Raw genomic sequence first — 19,292 nt, forward strand, 5'->3', positions numbered from 1 at the left:
ATTCATGCTTTTAACCTTGGCCACCTTCTCAGAGACACCCTGTTACCCTGTGTGCAAACATTTCACTTCCAGACCTTTCTGCCACTCCTGTTCCTCCTTTTCCACTCCCTCCCACAAGCTCCATCCAGACAATCCCATGGCTTGGCCTCTCCCCTTCAGCCCCACATTCAAACCTTCTCAGCTCTCCCCCTTTCTCTGCCTCCTACCTGTGATTATTCCTGTCTGCTTTATATTAAGTTGGGATTCAAATCCATGAGCAGAACCCTTTCTGTATTTGAGAACTAACTCAGTCAGGATTTTAAAGGCAAGGCCACTTTAATTACCTCAGATCCAAGGGTAAAAAACTGCTATTTCATCTCCTGTCCTGTACTCCAGTCTGGACAGACTGAAGAGGAAAATCAGTTCCTCATCTGCCTCTGACACCTGCCCTTGATGTTCAGCTGCAGTAGTTACATGGGATTTCAGAGGTCACAATGGGAATGCAGAGGGTATTTTTGGAAAGGATCCACTCTGCTTTGAAACCATCACACCCTGGCCCAGCCATCTGCTTATGTCCTTTATTGACAGGAGCATAATCCATGCTAAGGTGACACACACATCCTTCTCCTGCACTGGAAGGTATCACCAAGATGTAACAAAGACAGCAGATGCTTTAGGGGCACACAGCTCCTCCCACAGTGCGGGGGAGAAGTGGGCTTCCCTCTTTTCCCCCCTGGCAATGATCACCTGCTCCCAGCCTGTGCAATGCAGATTTTGCTCACCTGTTGTAGAGCTGCTGAGAGCTGAATGTGTAAAGCAAGTACAGGGTGTTTCCAGTGAGGAAGGCCAGGATCCAAAAGACAACCAGCACTGATCTCTTCTCCTGAGCAAGGAAAAAAAAAGGAGCAGAGTTATTGCAGCTCAAAATCTCTAGACTTGAGCTGAGCCTTCAACTGCTGAAAAACCCAACCCAGGGGATGCAGCTATGTAACAAAGTGCTCAGTAATTAGTTATTTACACAGGATTAAGAAGTAGTCTGCAAGGTAAAGACATCTGTAAACACAAGCAGAAATGCCTCTCACTCCTGTAACCTCTTCAATGGAAATGAATTGAAATAATGGTGAAAATGACAGAATTACTTGCAGAATGCATCTTCAAAGCTGGGATCTTTCTTGGGACACCTAAAATCTCCTGATAATTAAAATGCAGATTAAAAAAAGTCCATTCCACATGTTGTCCTAAATTCTGAGCTGTCACCTGGCTGGAGTGACAATTCATGATGGTTTATAGGGGTGTTTTATAAAAAGACCCAAAGTCATCAGTGGAAGGCTCAGATAAATCAAATACACCCCACCACCACATGCAGCACATCTGGGTGTCATCCTAAAGCATGGAGGTTCTGGAACATTCCTTTTTGATTGGAGAAATAATTTAAGGTCAAAAGAAGTGGAAATTTTGCATTTCAACAAATATGGAATAGTACAGACAAGCTGGATGGCAGAAGACACTGTCCTGGGTCTTGGCCCTCGGTAACTTTGGGGAGTAAATTTCACTCCAGAGAGAAAAACACCCACCATTTTTCTTGTGAGCTGATTTATTAGGAAAGGAAGTCTCTGTAGCTGTTCAGCAGCCAGGCCTGCTGTGCTGAGATTTAAAGCAGGCAGATCAAGGGGCACACTGCTGGAAGGGCAGAAGTGCAGAGTGCAAGGCAGCAGCAATCTGTTACTGGGCTGTGCCCTGATCTGCTCACTCAGTGCTGGATCTCACTGATTTCACTGCTGCTGGCAGAGACAGGCATGCGCTTGTGCCACCCATTTTGTAATCTGGACAACAAAGCAATTCTAGCTTTGTGCTTTTAGTGCTGTTGAACTGTTCTCCTGACACAGAAGATCGGGAGACCTGAAAAGATCTGCTGGTTTCTTTACACTCTAAGCATATTAATGCCCAGAGCATTATAAAGCTACTAGCAAGCAATACAGAATCTTCCAGCTGAACATCTCAAAGCATTATCTAAATTAGCTAATAAGCTCCATCTCATAATTAATAAGTCAAATAGGCTTCAGCCATCTCTGCTGTACATGATGGGAAAGCCAAGGTGCAGAGAAGTGCTGGAACAGGCACAGCCAGGCAGAGGGAGATGCAGATGACAACATCCCTGACCTGTCCTTTTTGTTTTACTCCACCACATTTCACAAAAAAGCAGGACAGAGACTTTGGGAGAGCATCAGTGGGGAGAGGCAGGAAGGAGAAGACAGATCTGTGCACATATAAATGCATTCAGCCCTACACTGCAACCAAAGGTTTGTCAGATGCCATTTTATGCCTGGAAAATTATGTTTGCTGGGAACAGAAGTGTTGGAATCCAAAATGCAGGGAATTCTCAGAACTTTGGGCCTGTAAGCCAAAGCTTAGAATTAAACACAGGATTTGTTTTGAGACCTTGGAAAGGCTTCCAAACTGAGGTGCTAGAAGTGAGAATGCGGATTTATAGTTTGAAGCAGAGACACATAAAGTGGAGGAAAGTTTGGAGTTTTATAGTTTAAGACACAGAAAAAATAAAAGTAGTTACAAAGGCAAACAAGGAGTTTAGAATGTAGTACTGTAGGTCTGTGTGTCATAACATGATCAGCTAAGAAAGCTTACACTGTAGCATGAGTCCATAAGATAAAAGTCCAAAAGGATTGAGTCAAAAACATAAATATCCTTGTTAGCAGTGTTTTATTAGTCAATAAATCCTTAACAGGTCTTGTAACCAGGGGTTTTGTGACCTTCTGAACCACCTTCTGACCTTCACACACCCTGTAAAGACGTGAGCTGAACTCAACCTTCCTATTTATGCAGAAAATAAGAAAATAAATGGCATCATCTAAAAACCTCAGAAGTCCCGTCTCTAACTCATTCAAAACTCTTTCAAAAATTCCCATACAGAAAAAAGCAAAATGCCAGACTGACCTTTAGAGCCACCTGCTCTCGGAGCGTGGAGTTGGCGTAGGCAAAGGTGCTGGCCATGCCAATGCACACAGCAATTCCTGCAGGGAAAGGCTCGGTCAGGGACAAACTGCTGATGCTGTTTGACTTCATTTCACACCCACCACCCTCCCTGCGAGACAGGAGCCTCCCAACCCTTCTGTGTCACACAGAAAGCTCTGCTGTCACCAGGGTAAGTTCTCCCCATCCCTCCTAGAGAGAGCTCCGAGGGAGAAGCCTTGGTAACACCCTGAGGAATGTCAGGGAGAAATCAGGGAGAGGAACAGCACTGGTCAGGACAGCAAAGAGATGGATCTGACCCGGATGAACACAGCTTGGACTGAAAGCAGGGGGAATTTATCACATGCATTACCCCATCCATTTGAGTATGTTCCCTTCATGCCAGACTGCATCTGGACACTGTAACATGCATAAATGTATCAGACATCAGAGCCTGATACAGCCTCCCAACCACTCTATAATCACAGTTCAGAAGGGATGGATACAGCCTGATAAAGTTTCCCAACCACCCTCTAATCACAGCTTAAAAAGGATGGATGCACCAGACATCACACCCTCTAACCACAGCTCAAAAACGCTTTGACGAACGCTCACCAAGCTTGTGCTGGAAACAAACTTTAGCCAGGAGGATGAGGATGAAGGGAAGCCCCTTCTGCAGCCACCCGACGACAGCCTTGAGCTCCGAGAGAGCCGGGGCCGGCGTTCCGGCCTGCTCCTCGGCGCCCTCCTCGCCGTGCCCGTGCCGCTCGCCGCCGGCCATGTGCAGCAGCGAGGAGCCGCGGTGGTGCCCGTGCTGGAAGGGATGCGCCGGGGCCCGGTGGTGGAACGGGGCCCCCTCGGCCCGGCCGGCACCCTCGTCCCTCGGGGCTGGCATCTGGATGAAGACTTCTCCCCCTCCGGCGGCCGAGCCCAGCACCAGCCCCGCCGGGAAGGGCGCGGTGGCGATGGAGGCCGCGGGGATGCCGGCCAGCCCCGAGAAGAGCTGCTGAGGGGAGGCGGCCTCGGCCTTGAGGCTCTCGAACACGCCGCTCTCGTCCACGCTGGCCTCCGAGCTCAGCGTCTGGCTCCGGCTCCTGCAGCGGACACAGAGCCCGGGATTCGGTCAAAACGGGGTACAGACCCCAGGGATTCGGTCAGAACAGGGCACAGACCCAGGGATTCAGCCAACATGAGGGCACAGCCAAACCAGGTACACAGACCCCAGGGATTCAGTCAAAAAGGGGCACAGACCCAGGGATTCAGCCAAACCAAGTACACAGACCCCAGGGATTCAGTCAAAAAGGGGCACAGACACCAGGGATTAGGTCAAAAAAGGGCACAGACCCTGGGATTCAGCCAACATGGGGGCACAGACAAAACAGGGCACAGACCCAGGGATTCAGCCAAACCAGGTACACAGACCCCAGGGATTCGGCCAAAATGGGATACAGAACCAGGGATTCAGTCAAAAAGGGGCACAGACCCACGGATTCAGCCAAAATGGGTACACAGACCGCAGGGATTCAGTCAAAACAGGGGAACAGACCCCAGGGATTCAGCCAACATGGGATATAGAACCAGGGATTCAGCCAAAACGGGGCACAGACCCCAGGGATTCGGTCAAAACAGGGGCACAGACCCCAGGGATTTAGCCAACATGGGATATAGAACCAGGGATTCAGTCAAAATGGGGCACAGACCCCAGGGATTCGGTCAAAACAGGGGCACAGACCCCAGGGATTCGGTCAAAACAGGAGCACAGACCCCAGGGATTCAGCCAACATGGGATATAGACCAGGGATTCAGTCAAAATGGGGTACGGACCCCAAGGATTCACCAAAACAGGGCACACACCCAGGGATTCAGCAAAAACGGGGCACAGAACCAGGGGCTGGTTTAGCCCAGCCCTCAGTGCAGTGATTCCTCACACTCTCTGTTGTTGGTTGGGGCTTTATGTACAAATGCTGAATGGGATGGGACTGCTGGGGAATGTGTCTCGAGCTGTTTGTTTTCCAGCATCAGTCTCATTACAAGGTTAGGACAATGGGAAGATGCCACAGCTCATGTTCTCGGCAGTAGCCAAAGAACTCAGTGTTACAACTCACTTAAAAGTGTTTTGACCAATCACACAAAGCAAAAGCACATTGACAGTAGCTCCATCCAACCACGACAAGCACACACACTTTGGTTAAACAATGCTTGCTTATTTCAAATACAATACCTGCTTGTAAACATTAAAACACAATGCACAGAGCTCCATTATGAAGCTGAGAACTCCCTAATAAATATCTCACTAGATAAACTTTTCTGCAGCTTACAGAGTTATTCTAGACAAGCATTAATACAAAGACCATTGCTCTATTTGACCTTACTTTCTACATCTCATATAGCTTTTTTGCTGACAAATTGTATGGCAGCTACTTAGCTCTAATCACAGTTCTGCTGCCTCTGAGGCCTGCCTTTTGCAGCTTTCCCAAAACCCTCTGATTTTAAGGATGCCCACTCAGAACACCAAGGTCTCCATATGCTTTTCCCTGTATTTTCTGTCAAGAAGCCACAGCTTCACAACCGGAGGCAAGTAACCAGACCAGAGAGCCTCTCCAGACCTGACCAGAACACATCAGCTCCCTCACCAAGGAATGAAGCTCCCAAACGCTCTGCTTGCTTTTGGAAAAAACAAAGAAATAATACATCCAATACCAAATTCAGCATCTTCTATAATGATTTGGGTACTTAAAGAAAAACATACAAAACCTCATGGAACCTGATGCAGCACCACCAGTCATAAGTCATAAGCACCACAAGTCCAGTCATACTATAAACAAACTAACCAGGCTAACTCAAAGCAATGACCTATCCCCAAAATCCTCTGTCTTTATTTTGGGACAATCACTACCTGCCCACTGATGAATTGCACCAGAAGAGACAGAGTCACCAGGGGAAGAGAAGCATTGAGAGCTGCTTTGTGTGTCCCTGACCTGACACAAAAGTGAAGGATGTGCTCATGGGCCCAGGTAAAATTATTTTATTTTTATATTTTTGGCAAATTGGGCATGGATGTACTCAAATTACTGGGTAGAACTGATTCTGGCACTGATTCTTTCCTAAGTGTGTTGGAATACAGCCAGATTCCAAAAAGAAAATTTAAATACCTTTATCCTGACAGCAAAAGACAACAGGGATTTTTTTCTTCACTAGAAGTCAATAAAAGGAAAGTTTAGGTGAGAGGGAGCAATGCAGGTAACAAGAATACGATCACCAGGCAGTAAATACCTGACAGACAGCAAACACTTCTCTAAGCTGCAAAAGCAGAGCTAACAATAAACAAACCCCAGCAAGAGGCAAAGCCCACAAGCAAGGCATGGTGCAGAGCTTTGGTCTCTCCTGATTTGAATCCTGGGAGATCTCTAACTTTAGGAACAGCAGTTACAAGCTGAGACAGCACACCCAGGGCCCTCAACCCTCCCTCCCCCATGGGTTCCAAAGCCTCCCCAGGGCACAGAGCTCTGCCCTTCACCCCCCTCTGGGGACACCCTCAAACCTCTCTGGCCAAACCTTCCCACTAAGCAAACTCCTAATAAGGCTTTTTGTGGCTGCACCCCATTCCCACTGCATCTCCACAGGCTCCTGCAGGGAATCCAGTCAACAAGACATTGCACGCCTTGTTCTGGTCCGAAATATTCATCAGCCAGGCCTTTAAATTCACACCTAACATTAGAACTCAGGGAGGTACACACAGCTTAGGGCTAGGAATGTAACAAACAGCCTGGGAGGAACTCAGGGCTACAAATACACAACTATCCTTTGGAATAATATTGCCAGGATACACTAGTGTGCTTTCAGCAGGAAGGAATTCATCTGTGACATATTTATAAACAAACAAGGTTTGTTTGGTGAAATTGTGAGGCTGCTGAAGTTAACAGAAGTGAAGACCAGTGGCAACAGCATTTCCTTCTACAGTTAGAAAAACTTCAGCCTCTGTTCCTGACTATGTATTTAACCTGTTAAAAATCAGAAGCATCGTGCAGAAAACACCTGAAGATGGCTTTCTTTTTACCTGAAATTAAGAATGGTACCATGCTAGCAATGGCCATGACATAAGGCTTCAACTCTAATTGGAAAACCACTATAGAAAATAAAGCATTTACTAATGACCTTTCACTTATAATTTCAGCTCAAAGAGAGCAATGAAATTTGTTGGTTCCATCTCTGTCTTGAAGTAATTAGATTAGTTTCTTCTTTAGGAATAAAAATAAGAAAAAGTCATACTCTTAACTCTGGAAAAGCACCAGGGAATATTTAGTACCAGAACAACAACAGAGGCAAGGCTCCCTTGCTGATAATTACAGAAACAAATTAGAGGTATTCTAAATACTCATATACATGAAGATAGATACAGACTCTGGGAAGATGCAAAGGTCACCCAAACTCTTCATAAAACACTAAGGCAGAGTAGTTGGGAGCTTCAGAGCAGCAGACTTTTTAAACACCTCAATCAGAGAAGTGTGAATGGTTCCTGTTCACACAGGTGCATCCTTGCACACTGACAGTGCTCAGGGTGCCATGAATCCATCCCTCCTCCAGAGCTCCACAATCCTGCCCATGCTCAGCCAGCTGTCTGCCAGCTGGGCCATCCTGGGTTACCCTGAAACACTGTGGCTGGCAGCAATCAGTGAGTGACAGCAAGGAGAAAAGTAAACTTGTCTCTGGAATCCCCAGACTCAAGCAGAGAGCCCGGCCACACCACACACACAGGAATTTGACTTTCTCAGTTTTGAGCATTCAACTTCTAAAACACACCCCCTATGTCAGATTAAGCCTTTTCCTGACCCAGAGATGGGGCAACTGGGAGGAGTTTTAAAAACTTTTATTCCATTTTCAGTCTCATGAGAAGGGTGAGACAATACAGATGTTATAATTCACACCACCACAATCAGAAGCCAACCATTTCCTAGTTACAATACACTGTAAGCATTTCTTGGCCTAACAGCTTTTGCCACAAGAAAAATGTGAAGAACGTGTCTGGGTCAGAAAAAGGCTTAATCTGACAGCCCTGCTCTTAAACCAGAACCCTCCTCTTGGGAGAGGAGCCTGGAGGGAAGGAGAAGGGGAAGGATTTACCTTTCAGGAGGCACGCTGTCCGTGTTGCTGCTGTGCCGCCTCTGCATTTTCCTCAAAACCCTAAAACACAGCACGCTCAACATGAACCCTGTGGCTCAGCAAATCCCAGAGTGGCTACTGGCACAGGCCCTGGGGGCAGAGGGCAGTGGGACCCGCTCAGCTGGGGACATGGCTGGCAGCAATCATTTGCTTCTGTGACACAGCACCTGGAGCTCCCATTTGTTTCTCAGCATCCTTGAAGGGATGGCTTTGAATGGCAAACGGGGGCACACAGGTGTCCAGGCTGGGCAGGAGTCAGTCAGGTCCCCTCCTGCAGGAAGTGGCAGTCACCAGGAGGGATGGCATGTCCTGGCAAGGGACGCGGGGACACCTAACAGTGGCTCTCCAGGTGACACGTGACTCAACAGCCTCTGGGGAAATGAGATCCCATCTTCCTTTTCTGCAGGAACTTGCTCTGCAAAGCAAAACTGAGAGAGAAGAAGAAAAAGAAAATGCGTAAACATTTTAAATGAAAAAAATATTATTAGCTCATGGCAATATTCTTTTAAACAAGCAACTCATTCATTTTAATCTACAGAAATACCATTTGCAAAGTCTGGACAATCGGCCCAGAGTACAATAGCTACTTAATAAAATGCACAGACTAAAATCTAAATACTCTTGAATTTAAAATGTTATAACATTATTCCTAACACATGTCAATATACACATAGATGTGCAGCCCATGTGTAAAGGCACAGTGGCTCTGGGAAGGCTGGCCAGCTGTCTCAAAGCACAGTACCTGAAGAAAAGCTTTATCCAGAGCTGAAAGGTGCCACTCTGGCAGAGGTGGAAGCTCAGGAGCGTGCAGACATTCACAGATGGAGCACCTCAGACAGTCTAGGACAGTCCAGATTTCAAACTCAGCCCAGGTCCTTCCAGGCAGTGACTGTCAGCACCTGGCCCTGGTGCTCACACAGGGACACCTGGAGGAAGCACACACAGAGAGCAATTTTCAGCACAGCACAAAGAGTTTTACCTCTGCATGTCCCTGGGAAAGGCAGAGAGGTGCAGGAAGCCTTGGTGCTTCAAGCCCTGCCCACGGGCATGGCCCAGCAAAGCTGTTTTCCTGTGGGATTGGCACCTGCAGCCCTGCTGCCCACACTGGCACTCCCTGGGAGCGCTCCCAGAGCTGTGCTCTGCCTTCACTGTGTCCACCCACGCCTCTGTGTGCGTGTGTCTGTAGCAATACAGACATAAATGTATCTATACATGCCCTTGCATCACAGACCTTATGGCACATATATATCACAATATATACTTTATATATCCATCTATACATACTCATATGTACAAATGCATGTGTGTGTGTATATATATATGTATGTGTATGCACATCTACATACACGTATGTAGATGTATAGATCATGATCTGTTAATGCATACCTACATAACCATCTATTAACAATCCTATACATATATATATGCATATATACATATATATACAGATGTATCTATTAATACAGTTCTATATATACATACATACACACAAATATACATAGTATACATATCTAGATATACATACATATCTATGTATAGGTATACATACATGTATATACACTTATATACAGACATATCTTAATACAGCTCTATACATACACACGTCTATATATACACACATACACATTGCATACATTTATAGATATATAGATATACATACATGTATATACATATTAATACAGCTCTATACATATACATACACATGCACATCTATATATATATACATACATACATAGTATACATATATAGGTATGCAGACATGTATATACATCTATATATATACACAGGATACATATATAGATATACATACATATACATATGTATAGGTTATATATATATATGTATAGGTATACATACATATACATATAGAAATATCTATTAATACGGTTCTATACCTATACATACATCTATATATGTGCATACATATACAGATGTATGTATAGGTATAGAACCGTATACATGGTATACATCTATAGATATATACATATATACACACAGATACATATATACACACAGATACATATATATATACATATATACATACACACACACACACACATATATATGTATGTATGTATGTATATAAATTAAAACCATACAACTCTATACGTACACACATATATACATGCACATACAAGCCAGGCCTTTTTTCCGGTTAGGTGGGGGAAGGAGGTTCCCGCTGGAATCCGTGGCGCGGTGCCCCGTACCCAGCGGCTCAGCCCGGTGCCGGTGGTGCCGGTGGTGCCGGTGGTGCCGGTGATGCCGGTGATGCCGGTGGTGCCGGTGGTGCCGGTGGTGCCGGTGGTGCCCCGCGCACGCCCGGCCGCCGTTTCCGCCCGCCCCGCCCCGCCCCGCCCCGGCCGCCGGCGGAAGCGCTGGGGCCGCGCTGGGGCCGCGCCGGGGCCGCCCGGGGCTCGCTGCGCGCCCGCCGGTGATGCCGGCCCCGGGCCCGCGCTGCCCCTCGCCCGGCCATGGTGCCCTGCGGGGCCGTGCTCTGGCGGAGGCTGCTCAGGAGGTGCTCCTCGGCGTCGTTTTCGGGCTCTCGCTCGTGTACTTCATCAGCAGCACCTTCAAGCAGGTTAGTGCCGGCCGGGCCCCGCACTGGCGGAGGCTGCAGGAAGCGGGGTCCTGGCGTCGTTTTGGGCTCTCGATCGGACTCATCAGCAGCACCTTCAAGCAGGTTAGTGCCGGCCGGGCCCCGCACGCCGAGGGCTGGGTTAGAACATCCCGTATGGCACGGGGACTCTCGTTCTCCCCGTGCTGTCACCGCACCCCTGGGTCATGCTACCGTAAGAATGACGTTATAAATATTAATGGATGCAAGAATTTAAAATAGGAATGCCTGCTTCTGTGTTTGACAGCAAGAGCGGTTTGAACCAAAACTGGGAAAAGAAAGTCTCCACTGGGTTTGCTGGGTGGTGTTGTGTGTCTTGGGAGTGGTGATTCCACTGGCAAAGGGCTCATGAAAGAGAAATATATTCAGCTGTGGTTATTTAATATAAAATATACTACTTTTGTGGTTGTAGTGACTGAATTCAACTGTGTTAGCTGATCCGTGGTGAACTGGAATACCCTGACTTTACTGGACTGTGTGTCTTCCTGTTGAAGTATGAAGTTAAATACTGCAAGTAGTAAATTGTTTGCACGGTTGATGCTGGAGTTTCCTGTGCTGGGGTTTACAAGTACTAAGATCTTTAATCCTGGGAGAGGCACGTGGATGGAAGTGGCAGGAGGAACTGATATGTTTGGTTGCATTCCTGTTTTTCCTTGCAGGAAGAGAGGATGGTGAGAGATCGGACTCTCCTCCAAGTACAGGAGCATGAGCAGCCCATCATGTGGAAGGTGAAGTTCAGCTCCGGGAACAGCAGTCAGCTGAGCAACCAGTGCAGGAACTCTGTGCAGGGGAAGCTCCTCATTACAGATGAACTGGGTATAGTTGATATTTAGTTGAATTTATTCTGCATATGGCAGTGCTGAATGCTGCTTTGCCTGACTGCTGATGGAACTGCTGTTCTTTATTAAGGCATTTTCACTCAGCCCTTGGCCCGTTCTCCTCTGATGCCTGAATTTCACTGTGGCTGCAGGTGCTGCTGCTTTGGTTGTGTGCACACCAGACTCAGGCCCAGGGCTGTGTGAGTGTGACTGTGACCACTTAAAGAATTCCAGTTACCTTTGCACAGACCCCAGGCATTGAGTCCTGCTCAGTTTGCTGTGGTTGCTTGCAGAGCTCTTTGTGTCTTGAGTGCTTTGTGTCTTGACAGCTGCAGAGTGCTGCTGCTGTCAGGGGGGTTAGGGAGAGCAACTGAGGAAACCTTGGCCTTGTATGGAGGCAGCTCAGGGCTGGTGTAATTAGTGCTCAGCCACAGTTAATGAGCTTGTCTGACCCTTGTAAACCCAAGATTATTAACCACTTGTTTTAAGCAGTAGAAGTTAGAGACTCTTCCCTGCCCTGCACTGGGCTTGCTGCTTAGACCTGGATCTTGGCCACAAATCAAGGCTAGAGAGAACCTACCACATCTTTTGTGATTTGCATCAACGTTAAATTTGGCACTGCCTGACTTAGGCTTAGTGCCAGTTCATAAGACCTTTAAAAATTACAGATCTCTCACAATTTAACCCTGTGATAGTACCATTTCTATATAGATATTCTAATATGGTGTGTATTCTGTAATATACACCATATTTCTATACTGATAAGGATTCCTCTCAGCAATGAATATTACACTGTCCTGCATGGTCAAATCTAAGTCTCTTCATACTGAACTGTAAGAGAATTATCCAGACACAGACCTGTTGCAAAAACATTTGTCATGGTTTTTTTCCAGTATAATCAATGCCAATCCCATTTCCCCTTTCACAACAAGGAACTGTGGCCAAAAAAAGTCAGTTAAATAACCTGCATTTAAATACTCATGGTGTATGTAGAGCACATATTAGAGTAGGATATGATAGCTGTGCAGGTAACACCAGGCTGTTTGAAACACTGCTCTCCATTTCAAAGAGTGGCTGCACAGGACTGAGGGGCATCATAATCTGCTAAATGACAAACCAACCTGCTCTTAAGGATTGTGATTCTTACTGCAGATTTTCGTAGAACATACAGGGGGTGTGCCTTGCCAGTTGTCACTCCTGTTGCTGTTTTCCAGGCTACATCTGTGAGAGGAAGGACCTGCTGGTGAATGGCTGCTGCAATGTGCACGTGCCCAGCACCAAGCTGTACAGCTGTGACAGCTGCCTGCCCAACGGCTGCTGCAGCATCTACGAGTTCTGTGTGTCCTGCTGCCTGCAGCCCAGCAAGGTGATGGATTTCCTCCTGCTCTCCAGGTGTTCTCAGCTGCTGGGGTCCCTCTGTGGCTAAAAGGGCTTTTTTGTGAGGAGCTTTTCCCTTAGAGGGACAGTTCCTTTTCTTGGAATGATGAGGAAAGCTTCCAAAGAGCATATGGCAAGCTCTAAATAAAGCTTTAACAAACCTCATCCTTCCCACCTTTGGGAGGAAATACTGGGAGTCTTGAAAAGTGTTTCAGCTTCAGGGAAATGATTGCAGAAGATATACTTCTGCCACTATTAGTTTTGTAATTGGCATTTCCCCTTTTTCTGTGAGCTCCTTTTCCTGCTGCTGGGGTTCTGAGGCATTAGCCTTTCAGTGCTTGCTAGAAATCCTAAGTGGAGTTGCTTACTATTCCTCTGATACCTGAGCTTTGTGGGCTGGGGTGGGCTTTGATTACTCCTTGCTGAAGCAGAGTGTTTCTGATTTTTGCCTTCTCTTTGCTGACCACTTCAGCAACATCTCCTGGAGCGGTTCTTGAACCGGGCAGCGATCGCGTTCCAGAACCTCTTCATGGCAGTGGAAGATCACTTTGAGCTCTGTCTGGCCAAGTGTAGGACTTCATCACAGGTGAGGCCCAAAAAGTGCCCTTGGGAAATGGGGCTCCTTGCTGTGAATGGCTGGTGTGCCATGTTTGTATTTTCATAAAAGCTGAAGCTCTGGCTGAGGCAAAGTGCTTTAATTTAGAGCAGGATGAGTTGCACATTCTCTGTAGAAAAGAGGGGCTTAACCAAAAACAGACTGAGTTCAGCAACCAGTGAAGTTCTCATATGAGGTCTGGGGAAGATCTCATTAGGATGAAGACAGTGAGAGGTGTTTGCAGTAGCCTCAGAATGCTCTTTATTTTAAGGTACAGCTGGAGACTCACCCTGTGCTGACAATCACCTGCATGGCAACTCAAAAACTGTGTTGTAATTTCTTTGCTTATTAAGGACAGAGGAGAACTTCTGTTACCCATGTGATTTTGGTAGAAGTTTTCTCATGAAAGAGAAATATAAGCAAGCAGTGGCCCTTTTAGAAAGTGCTGTTGGCCTGCAGGTTCAGTATTTCAGGTAGCAATAGGGATGGACTGCAAGCAAAGGATAGAGTTCCAAATGTCTCCAAAGTTACTGGGATTTTTTACCCATAAAATCTGAACTCTACCTTTTGTCCAGAAAAATGCACACATCTCAAGTTACAAACTTTATTGTGCTCTGCTTGCTTAGAACATTTGATGATACTGGCTAAACAGATCTAATTTTTTTTTTAATGAACTCTGTTCCCACCTACTTGGGTGCTCTCTTGAGAGATTGAAACTGGTTCAACATTGAAGTGCTGTAATACATCAGCTGGCTCTTGTGTGCTGTCAGTGCAGAGTTCTTTGATCCAAAGACACTCTGATGTTTAGAACTGCGGTAATCCATGTTTTTCCTGGGCCTTATATGAGTCCAGTCTGGCTAGCTTAAGACTCTAGCCCACACGGACCCGCATAGACAAAGGTAAAAGACGAGAGGCGCTCTTCTCCACGTGGGTGCCAGTATCCTGTTTAGTGGCTTGGGGCAGGACACAGGTGATGGTCACCCAGGTACAACAGAGGGCTTGGAGCTCTCACACAGGAGGTTTTATACCCCAGGGGATGGGGGCGGGGGAGAGAGGACCGGAGCCAAAGGGATGGCACTGGGGAGGGGCGAAGCACCTGAGGGACAGACAGGTGTGTGTAACAGGGGGGGTGTGAGGGGGAGCCATGTGATGAGGGAGGGGGAAAACCCATCTACTTTACTCAACATGCTCAGTAGAAATTGCCATCACCAGTGCAACAACAACTAAATAAACTATTTAGTGCAATACAACATAGAACAATTTGGGATTTTTTTTTTTTTTGCCTGTGCATAAACACTGTGGGTTTTGTCCCTCAGTGAAGGGATACCTTGTTTCACTGTGTGTAAATTGTTAAAGCTTCTCCTCCTTTCCTGGCAGAGTGTGCAGCATGAGAACACCTACAGAGACCCAGTTGCCAAATACTGCTATGGGGAGTACCCCCCAGAGCTCCTGCCTGTCTGAGAGCTGCAGATCTGAGCAGCAGGAAGAAGGAACTGGAGCCTTGAATCCTAAAGGACCAGACAGCAGCTGTTGCTTTACCAAAGCCTCAGTGTAAAAAGCTTGCCTTGTGTGTGGGGGCAAACCCAGAGGTGAAGAGAGGGAGTAAGGAACTTTTGGGACTGAATCTTGCTTTCTTCCATTTATTGTGCACCTGCTTTGGAGTGCTGGTACTGTGCTGCTGTGCCAGTGCATTCGTTGAATACTTCCTCTGAATTTCAGGAATCATGGAGTCAATCTAGGCTATAGAACATCATGGGGACAGTGTCTAACGTGGCTTTGCAGCTGTAAATGGAGGTTCAGTTGTGTCTCTGCAGTCCAGAGACTTCCCAGGGTGACAGAAGTAACTGGAGGGCTTTTCCTTTCAGAGGGCAAAGCATGCCCACTGTGCTTCTCTCTCTGGAGCCCTTCTTGGCATGCATGGTGTACACTACATATGTAATTATCAATTATTTATTCATTTTATATGGGTCACTGGCTGAAAGTATGGATGCTTTGCATAGCTAGTTGTGGATGCCTTTCAGTCCCTGCTTTGCTGTGTCAGCTAGAAGGGATATTTAAATCCTGACTAAAGTTGGTAGGGTTTTTTTTCCCTCCTTACTCTAAAGGAATTGTATTGGGATTTGTCACTATAGTCCTTATGTTCCTCTTAGTGAGTTTAACCATTCAGAACTCCAATGGAGTTGTTCTGCCACAGTCCCATAGCACAAGAGAAGAGCAGGGATCTGCCTAGGATGGGATGTTTATTGTCTCTAAACACTTTCCTTGTTACTCTGCAGCAGTTTCCTCAAAGAGGAGTCCAGCCTTGTGAGCAGCTCTCTGCTCTCCACTTGCTGACAGGGAGCAGGGAAGATTTGTTTGCTTGAACTTGTTCAGGCCTTGGTATTACAAATTCACTCCTGGTTGTGCAGGAGGCCAAAGGGTGGAGCTGAGCTCTCCCCACCACCTTTCCCAGAGCTGCCTGGGCCTTTCCAGCCTGCTCCAGTGAAGGAGGCAGGATGGCTCTGCCAGCCTTTTCCACCTCTCAGGCAGATCCTGAAATGTTTTACATCTGCATCTCAGGCAGCAAACAGCAGCTTCCTTTTAGCCCTTGGAATCCCCTTCCATCAAATTCGAGCTGATCTTCACCTTTGACAAGCAAGTTAAACAGGACTCAGTTAAGAAGACAAAAATTCATTATCCCATGCTTGCTTTACACAATCCAGTGCCCAGCTCCTGCCGCTGTGCTCAGGCAATGGGGAAAGGAAGACAGCAACCTATGGCCGGGAGTTTAGGATAAAAGGAGGCTGCGTCCATCCTTTTATCTCGACAGAAACCCCACGGGGTTATGGTGTAGTGGACTCTCTCCCTTTATTCGAATAAATTTGCAGGACTCCTCTGTCTCTTTTGTGGACTTTTCCCAGGGGGGCTTTTCGCACGTGCCGAGCGCACGAGCAGGGCAAGAGCCCGACCCGACGGCCGCGGGGCCCTGACGCGTACTGAGGTAACCCGGAAGTGAAGCGCCTGATTTTGTCTCCCCCTGAGCCAATGGTAGCGCAGGCCGACTCTCACGTGACATTAGCGCCCGCCCCTGGGCCCTAAATCGCGGCGCCGGGCGCGCGCCGAGCTGAGCATGCGCAGTGCGGCCATCCCGGCATTTCCCCAGTTCTGTGGGAAAACCTTCATCCTTCTGTGAGAACACGTCCCCACAAAGTCCCCGCCGGAGCACGCGTGTCCCTGTCCCCTCAGGAGCTGTGCTGTGGCACATGGGGCTGCTCCAGGGGTGGGTGAGGGCTCCCCCGGCCCAGAGATCCCCCCAGGCCCGCAGCCCCTCCTGGCCGCCCTCATGGCCCAGGGACTCGCGACACGAGCCGCGGGGTGAGGATCAGCCTTTATTACCTTCATTAGCTTTAATTAAACTCTGCGAAAGCCCCAGCCAGGTGGAAGCCGCCTTGTGCCAGGTGCTGGAAGAGCCCAAGACAGCCAGGCCGCTGCCCAGCCCCCCAGCCTCCCGCTCTGCAGCCGTGCCCGGCTGTCTGATGCCCCGTGAGGGACGCTTGGGGACAAAGACGGGGGGCGGCACGAGGCAGCGCTGCCGGGCCTGCTCAAGCATGCAAAGATGGATTTTTACCATCCCTCCCAGGGCTGCCGCTCTCCCTGCTGGCAGAGGGTGGCCAAGGGAAGCAGGGAAAGCTTCGGCTGCCGTCTCTAGAGCCACCTGAGGGCAGGGGACAGGGCGCAGTAATAAGTGCCGTTGTCGTCCTGGCAAGCGGCTGCGATGGTGAGGATGCAGGCGTTGCTGGCCAGGTCTTTGGTGGCCGAGAAGCGGTCGGGAGTCTTGGCAGGCTTGTGCTTGTCTCGCTCGGAGTTGTAATAGAGCAGGTACGTGAGGGAGTGCCCCGGGCGCTGCTGGTACCAGGAGATGCCGAAGTGGCTGATGTTGTACTGCGGGCTCAGCGTGCAGAAGAGCCGAGCGCTCTGCCCGGGCTGCACGAACACGGAGTGCGGCTGGCTCAGCACGGGCTGAGCCCTGGCAGCTGCACACACCAGGGATGCAGTCAGTGATGGGCTGAGCCGTGTCCCCCATCACCCTCTGCCCCAAAATGTCCACAAAACATTACCCACCCACCTTGCTCATCGAAACACAAGCCCCGGAGCAAGCCCTACTCAAACCAACCCCCATTGGAGAGCCCAGGCCTGCCCTCCACCCTGCAGTGCCCCAGGCAGAGCTGACTCACACCCTTACCGGTGCCCAGCATCCCCAGCAGGAGCAGGACTGTGAATCCCAGGGCCATGGCAGGAGGCAGAGGAAGAGAGGCTGTTTCAGAGCAGCTCTGGGGTGCTGCACAAAGCCCGGGTGCTGTGCTGTGGCCACTGGTGGGGTGTATGTAAATGACACGGGGGGCTCAGGGACTCTGCTCCCCGGGGCTGCTCGCTCTGCTGCAGCTGGGCTTCAGGGAGGGGGTGAGAGCCACCCACCTTCACCCCAGCCCATTTCCTTCAGCTGCACCAGCACACCCACAGCTCACCCCGTGCCCTGGGCGCTGGGGTGGCATCGCTGACCATCTCTTTGCTGATGGGAGGAGCAGAGAGGTTTCCTTGCAGTCCCACACTCAGGCCCTCTGCTGCCAGGCCTGCAGGAGGCCAGGAGCCTGAGCCACACCATGCCAAGGATGCCCTGGGGAGGCAGCAGGCTGGGGGCCACCAGGGACAAGGGAACTGTCCCATCACAGAAGCAACAGAAGGAAAGCTGCTGCTGCCTTCATGCAGCTCCATCACGGTGACAGGAATGACTGGGCAGAGTCTCAGCATAACTTGCAGCAGGGGCTGGGAGCTGCTGAAGGTGCTGCCTCTTGGCCAGGGCCATCTCAGGAGCAGCAGCCACAGGCAGCCCTGGTGGGTGGGTGGGTGCTGAGGCCAGCAGGCAGGAGGCGTGTCCCCAGGGAGCCGGGGCAGAGCTGGCTGCAGCACAGCTGCTGCGGAAGGACAGCAGACTGTCACAGCAACGGCCACCAGCTCAGAGGGCGTGACGCCACTCCTGCCTGTGACACCTGTCACGGGGCCACTGTGTCACATGGCCACCAGCCCAGGCTGTCCCCAGCCGTGAGGGCAGCGGGCGCTTCTCATGTGCGAGAGACGCCGGGTGCCTCCTGCCCTCCTCAGGCAGGCTCAGCCCCTGCCTGTGCCACCTCATCACCACCTGGGGACAGCCACTCCCTCCCTCTGCAGCACCCACAGAGGCCCGAGCCAAAGATGTTTGCAGGTTTGTCCCTGCAGTTATCAGCAGTTTGTGTTTGATGAGCTCTTGCAGGTACGAGCACCCTGCAGGTACAGCTCCAGCTGCTGCCCACCAGCACTCCCCACATGCTGCAAAGTGATGGCAAGATGAACACAAATCTCCCTGCACATGTCTAGGGGAGGAGTGTCACACACACACACACTTTGTCCCAAGCTCTGAGCAGGTCAAGTCCATGGATTAGGCTGACTGTGAAATGAAACCTGGCAAGACAGAGAGAAATCACCTCCCCATGCAAAGAGGGGCATTCCAGAGGAAGGGAGTTTGTCCTCAGAGCAGTGAGCACTGGATAATGCAGCACATCATAGTTGTTACTGGTTCCCACCATTCCAGTCTCCCCATCTGCTGAGATTTCATCCTTGTTTTCCACAGGAAAAGGGGATGAAGCTACAGGGCCCTGACTGCAGGGACACTTGCACAGCAACATTTGGGCACCACATAGAAGATGCAGGCAGCACATGACCATGTCCACCACGGGGCTGCAAAACCCCAGTGCCTCCTGCTCCAGAG

At 49.1% G+C, this 19,292-nt stretch overlaps 3 protein-coding genes across 3 annotated transcripts in view; 1 reads left to right on the top strand and 2 right to left on the bottom strand.

Moving 5' to 3' along the window:
- The window catches only part of RNFT2 (ring finger protein, transmembrane 2), a 28,691-nt gene extending 18,256 nt beyond the window's left edge, over positions 1–10,435 (bottom strand). The window contains exons 1-6 of the mRNA XM_009092225.4: positions 10,242–10,435; positions 8,849–9,032; positions 8,068–8,534; positions 3,562–4,040; positions 2,932–3,008; positions 762–862 (exon numbers count right to left, since the gene is read on the bottom strand). Of these exons, the coding sequence (XP_009090473.1) occupies positions 762–862; positions 2,932–3,008; positions 3,562–4,040; positions 8,068–8,150 (740 nt within the window). The 5' untranslated portion in view covers positions 8,151–8,534; positions 8,849–9,032; positions 10,242–10,435. The remainder of the gene's footprint in view (positions 1–761; positions 863–2,931; positions 3,009–3,561; positions 4,041–8,067; positions 8,535–8,848; positions 9,033–10,241) is intronic.
- Positions 10,436–10,523: 88 nt separating this feature from the next.
- Positions 10,524–16,385, top strand: SPRING1 (SREBF pathway regulator in golgi 1). Its single transcript, XM_050980657.1, is given in 6 exon segments — positions 10,524–10,620; positions 10,623–10,684; positions 11,380–11,536; positions 12,753–12,904; positions 13,388–13,501; positions 14,888–16,385. Coding segments are annotated over 6 exon segments (612 nt in total). The 5' UTR covers positions 10,524–10,577; the 3' UTR covers positions 14,972–16,385.
- Positions 16,386–16,809: 424 nt separating this feature from the next.
- Positions 16,810–17,935, bottom strand: VPREB3 (V-set pre-B cell surrogate light chain 3). The gene is made up of 2 exons (XM_009092226.4): positions 17,733–17,935; positions 16,810–17,523 (listed from the first exon to the last, which is right to left on the bottom strand). Exons 1-2 carry the CDS (start codon positions 17,779–17,781, stop codon positions 17,195–17,197), a joined length of 378 nt encoding a protein of 125 aa, XP_009090474.3. The 5' UTR covers positions 17,782–17,935; the 3' UTR covers positions 16,810–17,194.
- Positions 17,936–19,292: the final 1,357 nt, after the last annotated feature.

Source organism: Serinus canaria, chromosome 15 (assembly GCF_022539315.1).
Source record: "Serinus canaria isolate serCan28SL12 chromosome 15, serCan2020, whole genome shotgun sequence".
NCBI lineage: Eukaryota > Metazoa > Chordata > Aves > Passeriformes > Fringillidae > Serinus > Serinus canaria.

Coding starts and splice junctions, on each gene's coding strand:
- VPREB3 (XM_009092226.4), bottom strand. CDS start 17,781: ATGGCCCTGGGATTCACAGTCCTGCTCCTGCTGGGGATGCTGGGCACC. Junction 17,524..17,732: donor GCTGGGGATGCTGGGCACCG/GTAAGGGTGTGA, acceptor TGGTGTGTGCAG/CTGCCAGGGCTCAGCCCGTG.